Source organism: Hydra vulgaris, chromosome 13, assembly GCF_038396675.1.
Source record: "Hydra vulgaris chromosome 13, alternate assembly HydraT2T_AEP".
Classification (NCBI taxonomy): Eukaryota; Metazoa; Cnidaria; class Hydrozoa; order Anthoathecata; family Hydridae; genus Hydra; species Hydra vulgaris.
Genome location: NC_088932.1, coordinates 42,671,505 through 42,679,176, shown reverse-complemented (window position 1 = coordinate 42,679,176; position 7,672 = coordinate 42,671,505). Strand labels below are relative to the sequence as shown.

Here is a 7,672-nt window from a genome sequence, read left to right as displayed (position 1 = left end):
TAAAAGTCTGAGCGAAGAAAACATTCTTAATTAAAATAATATATTTTAAAATAAAATTCAATAAAGTTAATTTAAAATAATAGCAGCGTAAGAAAGTTGATAAATAAAAAATGCAAAACAGCGTTTTGGAACACATGTCAAATTAACGTGTAAATAACCGCCTAAAATTACGCTTAAATTACACAGGTCAACAAAAGAAAAATTTTTTTCCGGTGCCGAGCAAAAAAAATTTTTTTTTGTATAGCATTTCTCATTTTGATTTTAAATATGCAACTCTTTTTTTACCATCACGTCAAGTTGTAAACATATTTAGGTTCAAATCTTAACTATTTAGGGTAAAGTCCCTAATATTGTCGAAAAAAAAGTTGTTCAAAAGTATGTCAACCTGGGTCTCAAAAGAAGCGTATTTTCATAGAGGTTTAAAAAATGTTATTCATTTGTAATAAAAATAAGTACTTTTTGTATTATTGCTGAATAACAATCTGTTGAAATTTTAGTAAGAGTCTTTAGCATTTTTTAACATAATTTTTTTGTCAATAAATTTTAAGGCAAAAAAATTTATGTTTTCTAGAATCTCTATGAAAATACGCTTCTTTTGAGACCCAGGTTGACATACTTTTGAATAACTTTTTTTTCGACAATATTAGGACTTTACCCTAAATACTTAAGATTTGATCCTAAATATTTTTACAACTTGACGTGATGGTGAAAAAAGAGTTGCATTTGAAATCAAAATGAGAAATGCTATACAAAAAACAAATTGTTTGCTCGGCACCAGAAAAAATTTTTTTTTTGTTGACCTGTGTTATTATTTAATATTTTTTTAATTAGATATTTCCTCCAATGAACATGCCTTCATCATTATGATAAATTTTTCCGACATTGATATTTTGGTATTTTGGTACACTCTGTCCCACTGTGCTAAGCTTCGAATCGATTATAAAAATGAAGCGTGGGGAAGCGTGGGGAAACGTGGCTGAATTAAAAAAATATCGGTGAACTTTAAGATTTTTTATTTTCTAGCTAATTTTATAGTTCAATTAGTTATTAGTAAACAAAACCACACAGTTAAAAATATTAATTTGTTCTAAAATCTCCATAACATGATGCTTTTAAAAATGTATAACACTTTATGCTTATTTATAAAGTATATAAAGAGTTATAAAGTTTTATAGAAAATAACTTTTAAAGTGATAAAGCAAACAAGTTTCAAATGAATATTTACAAAAATATGAAACACTAGGGTTTCAAAAATTATCTTTTTACATAAAATTAGCTGAAACTCCTACATTATAGTTAAGATTAACTATTAAACTATTAAAAATAAACTAAAATATAATTTCAGTAGTGAAATTGAAATTTGAGCAAAACATATTTATCGTACGTTTTTTTAGTACTATTTTTCACAGTGCATTGCCTGTGCAAGCGCTTATCAGCTAAAACTGACACACTTACAAAAAAACAAAAACAAGCAAACCGTCTGATATTAAATGCTTAAAGATGCACGCGTTCCAATGTACTGCCTAAAAAGATTGGATATTTATAAATTCTTTTCTTAAGATTATTTTTGTTAAATGCTCGTTTATTCTTATTTAGGGTACTGACAAAAAGATCTTTGGAATCTTTTCTGAGATATCTTGTTTATCGTCGTAAACAAGGTATTTCGGAAAATTGGTGAAGCTTTAATATTATCAATTTATTGTTTTCAAAAAATGTTTTAAAATGATCAAGAAATGTAAAAAAAAAAAAGGAGAAAAATAAAAAGTAGAGAGTGAGCGGAAAGCTTTTAGGCGTATATTTTTTAAGCTTTTTTTTTCAATTTTTGATTTCTGTTCGTGTTGCTGCTTTATCCGATTGAGCATCTTTTGGTGATTAGTTCTCGGTCCCGTAAAATTCAACAGCGCTCCAGTCTCGTTCTTTCTAATTGATGCAAAATGGTGGGTTATAAAAAAATTTGCTTTAAATCTATTCCAATATTTATCTCATGGAATCTCTTTAATCCATAAAGTTATATAATAACCAAGTTTGCACAAAAAAAGTCTTTTTGTTACATTTTTTTGTTTTTTAAATCTTGGCGTGGTTTGCAATTGCTGTTTAATGGTTTAAAATTGAAAGTCCTAGCTATTAAAATGTTTTAGGGTCGAGTCCGCACAAAGACCGTCAAAAAAGCTTCAAGAGTTATTATTGAAAAGTATTACACTCGGCTCACTCATGATTTCCACACAAATAAACGAATTTGTGAGGAAATTGCAATTATTCCAAGCAAAAAACTTCGCAATAAAATAGCAGGGTAAGTCCATTCTTTTAAATGTAATAAATGTGAATTTATAATTAATTTTTCTTCTTATATACTTAATACCAAGTAGTTAATTCAAATCCAGTTATTAACCAAATATATACTTTAAGTTCGCAAGATTTTTCAACTTTTATTGACTGCAAATTTATTGACTGAATTTAGTCATTTCAAAATTAATACTATGCAAAAGATTATACAAAGTTTCAAATTGCTATTACCAACATCGTAAACTAACTTAATTTATCTCAATGTATCAATATTTAGTGAAACTTTGTTTAGAATTATAAATCTAATAAGTTCTTCATTTGATTTTTAAGTTATTAAAACACAAATAATCTTTTTAAAGTTTTTTTTTTAACTAAAAATAACATGGACAAAAAAAATCTTAAAATTTTTATGTAAAACTTGTATACTTTTTTTTTCTTTATTAAATTAAATCTTGATCAGTTAAATAAAGGAAAAGAACAAATACTTGTCAAGTTTTTACTGAATAAAAATAAATTTTATAATTTGTTAGCAATCATCTTTTTATAAAATCTGTATAAATTTACAATATATACAGATTTTATAAATTTTTCATCATATAGCAAAATAGTGTCAAATATAGAATTATTTCAGCGCTATTCCAGAAATATTTTTCTCCTGCTTATTCACAATTGTCTATAACAAACCTATCAACTGCTTTAATTCTAAAGTAATGGAAACCTTAAGTTTACTGCATTGTTTCTTTTGATTATATAATAAAAATTTATTTAATTCCAGTAAAATTTCTAATATCAACTGACTTTACTTTTCTAATATCAACTGACTTCGTATATAATTTGATACAATTTCTGATTGATCATGATAGAGAATTTTATAGTGATAAAATTCTCTATCACAATCACTCTAAAATTTTGTCTTGTATTTTTATATATACAAATATATTTTTATATATACAAATATATTTGTATTTAAATTCCTTATTTATATATAATTGTTTTTCTCAAACATGCAGGTTTATAACTCATTTGATGAAACGTATTGAGCTTGGGCCTGTTCGTGGGATTTCTATTAAACTCCAAGAAGAAGAAAGAGAACGTCGTGATAACTATGTTCCTGAGGTAATTCTTCTAGAAAGTCTTTTAATTAGCATTAATAGTTTTAATTAAAATTTGCAATGTGTTTGCTTTTATAATTCATCCATCTTATCCAAAATTGTTGTTTAAAATATTTTAAACATTTTAAAACTAAACATGGTCAACAATAAATTTTTGAATTACTAGATTGTAGTGATTCTGTATGAAATGTTGTTGGGATGATTTTAGTTATCTCGAAACTATTTAAGAATATTTTATGTTAAAATTAATATAAAATTGATTTTCTGTATTAAAACATCCAAATTGTAAAAACTACAAATTAGTAAGAATTAAGCTTGTTCACAATTTTTTAAAAGAGGTATTTATGTTTTGATTATTAAATTTTTTGGCTGAAAATAAATTAATGTATAAATGTTTGGTAATCGCCAAAAATCATTAAAACTGATATGATCACATCTCTATACTAATTATTTAGTATTAATATAGGTAAAATGACTTATAATATAAAAGTCTGTCATAGGTTAAGAATTAGTAGCCTATTTTTTTTAATTGTACCTAGGGCCATTAAAAATATGTTAAATCTTATTGATTTTATTAAATTTATCTAGTGGTATTTAGAATTTCCAATATTTAAAAATGTTTAATTGTGATAGTTCTGAACAAAATAGACAAATAAGTCTACATATATAATGGTAATCCCGAAACATCCACAAAGAATTTCAATCAAAGTTCGACAATCTACCCTGCAAATTAAACAAATTCTATATCAGAGAAACAAACATATGGTTCTAGGTACAAGCAAACTTTATGGCCTTACTTAATAGAGTTAAATGTAATCTACTAAACAAACCAAATTGAAAAGAAACTTATTAAAAATTGCATTTTGTACTTGAGTTAAATAACAATTTACAAGAACCTATAGAAAAGCATTTCTAAAACAAATTTTTTGTAAACGGTTTGTAAAACAAATAAAGATACCAGCAGCAAAGCTTTACTTTTGAGCTATATTTAATTGCAGCTTCATAAATCTTTTTAATTAATAGCCATCTTAAATTTTGTGTGCCCAATGTTTTCTATTGATATGTGAATGGATAGTCCAGGTTGTGTATTATGCAAGTCAATAAATATTTCAGGTTGTGTATTACGCTAAGTACATAGATGGATTCTATCACACTTTGCTATTTACTGATTTAGATAATTGCGATTAAAAGTTTATCTAGTATGATAGTCCACTAGTAACAAATCTTATGTAAATATCTAGTAGGTTTTTAGTTATTGTATTTAGTGTGTTGTAGTTATTTCAACACAGGTATCTGAAATAAAGAAATTTATATTTGTAATCTTTTTAAATATGGATAGACAGTTGTGAAATGTTTATAAGCACAGCACCTTATGATTAGCAAATGTTCTTTCTATTATTTTTATTTGAAAAATCTTTTGTATAGTCGAAAATGAGGAGTTTTTAAATCTAATTTTGTTTATAAATGTTCAATCGTCTATTGATCTCAATTGATCAATTTGTTAATTATTGTAATCAACATTAATCAAACGCCTACTAATTGTTTAAATGCTGATATTTTCAACTTAGTTTTTAACAGTTAGCTGTTGCAATGACTAAATAACTTACAAACTATCTGAAAAGTTTTAATGCCAGTGTGTATACTTTGATTCAGTTTAATTCATATTTGTTTAAATTTGGTATATGATGATCTTTATAAGCGGGAATCTCTCTGAATAAATTGAGGAGAAGTATTTGCTTTATCTGATACCATCATTTTTAAGTTGTTTTTTTTTTTGTATATATTTGGTTTATGATGATCTTTATAAGCGGGAATCTCTCTGAATAAAATGAAGAGAAATATTTGCTTTATCTGATACCATCATTTTTAAGTTTTTTATTTTTTTATTTTGGTTTATGATGATCTTTATAAGCGGGAATCTCTCTGAATAAATTGAAGAGAACCATTGGCTTTGTCTGAAACTGCCATATCTTTAAGCTTCCTATCTGATATGTTATGCACTCTTTTTTTTTCTATAATACTGTTTTAATACTTTTTGTATAGGTTTCTGCCTTGGAGCAAGAAGTAATAGAAGTTGATCCGTATACAAAAGAAATGCTTAAAGTTCTTGTAAGCTCGTTTTTTGTTTATTTTTAATTTTATTTGTAAGCGTGCATTTTAATGGTAATTTAAACTATTTCATATCCTTAATTTAGGATTTTGCAGATATTCCTAATTTACAAGTCACTCAACCGATCACTGCTCCCGGCCTTCGTCCTGCTCAGAAGTAATTTTTTGAATGGAAAAAAAAATTTCTTAAGTTACAGTTTTCTTACTAAGATTTACCTTGAGATATTTAAGGAAGCACTGCTTTTTCGAATATGATGACTAAATGACAATAAATAACATAACTAGTAAAAAAATAAGTTGTTGGAAAATAATAAGTGATATATATGGATGAATTCCGATATATCGCTTTCTTGTTGTATTGCTATTAATTTATTAGGCCGACACCTGTGGTAACAAAAAGCTTTCAAATAAAAGACACCTTATACAATTGTTTTAAGTATTAATGTTTCGAGAAGGGTATTTTTAAGTGCTAGATCAAATGATTTAATACCATGAATTTCCCAGATTTTTACAGTTTTATGATTGGGTAATCGAGGTCGAGGTTTTGTTTTAGATGAAAACTACTATAGTTTTAACCTGGGAAGTTAATAATGACGGAAAATTAATTTTTTTATTTTGAATTTAGTCCAATTAATTGCCCATACTTAATTCAACTCCAATTAATTGCCCAAAGGATGCGGGTGTCAGTTAGGACTCCATATTGCCTCTCAAGATTCCATCTCAAATTAGTCTATCTTGGTGATAGCACTGACCTATATTGAACTGGATTACGCGTCTCTAAAATCAAAATATAGCGGCCATATACCCAAGATATGTTATGATGCGTTTGAAATTTTGAGAGAAGAAACCAAAAATAAATACCTAGAAATTAAGAGGAAAATTAGTTATGAAGTGTCGACGAAATAGTAAAAATCGTATTGTTTAGATAATTTACCTATATTCTTATGTTAATATTCTAAACTGTGATTACGAAGGGATGTAGGGTTTATTAAATTACATTTTTTGCTATCTAGTAACATCCATCCAACCATATCTATAAATAAACTGAGGTTTTTTAATTTTATTTAGGTGCCCCAAGAAGTCCTTGCGATCTTATCAGGGAGCACCGCGGATAATAGATAATACATCTGAAATTTCATTGATGTCTAAATAACATCTGTAAAACGTATATGATTACTACAGATGTAGTTACATCTTTTTAATTATACTAAAAATAGCTACATATGTGAATTCTGCAGGTGTAGCTATATCTTTTCAATTATGTTAAGAATAATTACATTTGTGAATTTTACAGATGTACCAACATCTTTTTAATTACGTTATATATAACTACAAAATTTTATGAAATTATTAAATTATGATGTATTACATTAATCAGATGTAGTTACATTTATGGTTTTTTTCAGATGTAGTTGCATCCGGAAAAAATTACTATATAATAATGCATTATTTTAACCAGATGTAGCTTCATATATAGTTTTCTACAGATGTAGTTACATATGGAGAAAATTACTACATATGTTGTTGGAAATTACTTCATATGTTATTGGAGAAAAATTACCAGATGTAGTTACATCTTTCTAAAGATATTGTAAGGGATCATTGAATTTCCAGATGATATCAAACAGGTGTTGTTAAAGTCAAAAAAAAAAAAAAAAAAAAATACAGATGATCTTGGACAGATGAAAAGTGTACATATGACCTCGGACTACTCTACAGATGTTGTTGGGCAGATGTTGTAATCTTTTACTTTACGGTGTACAAGTTGAAAGTATAATGCTTCTTGAAGTAAGTTAAAAATCTTTTTAACACACGGTTTGTAGATTTGGGGTCCTAATATCAATGAAATACCCAATGAAAATCCTTTTAGGTGGTAATAGTGTATACTAATTGTAGCACAAAATGAGTAATTTCGAAATCCTGCATTCAAAATGCATTTAATAGCATGTAAAATCCAACGGACTTATTTGACATTTAAGTTTTTATCCAATAGTGTTCCTTTCATATACGCTATGGATATTTAAGACCAAAATATTTGTTGTCGTGAAATTTTTATAAAACATGGTATCTAGATCCTTAAAAATAAGGACTTCTTATTTTTATTCATTTATTTTCTACAAGACTTTACTTACGAAATAAATAACAACTTTCTTTCTGATAATTGATTA

At 26.5% G+C, this 7,672-nt stretch overlaps 1 protein-coding gene across 1 annotated transcript; it reads left to right on the top strand.

Annotated features, from left to right (window-relative positions):
• Positions 1-1,796: 1,796 nt before the first annotated feature.
• On the top strand, positions 1,797-5,690 carry LOC100199472 (small ribosomal subunit protein eS17). Its single transcript, XM_065816881.1, has 5 exons — positions 1,797-1,937; positions 2,139-2,290; positions 3,294-3,399; positions 5,439-5,504; positions 5,591-5,690. The coding sequence occupies exons 1-5, from the start codon at positions 1,935-1,937 to the stop codon at positions 5,663-5,665; spliced, it is 402 nt and encodes a 133-aa protein (XP_065672953.1). The 5' UTR covers positions 1,797-1,934; the 3' UTR covers positions 5,666-5,690.
• Positions 5,691-7,672: the final 1,982 nt, after the last annotated feature.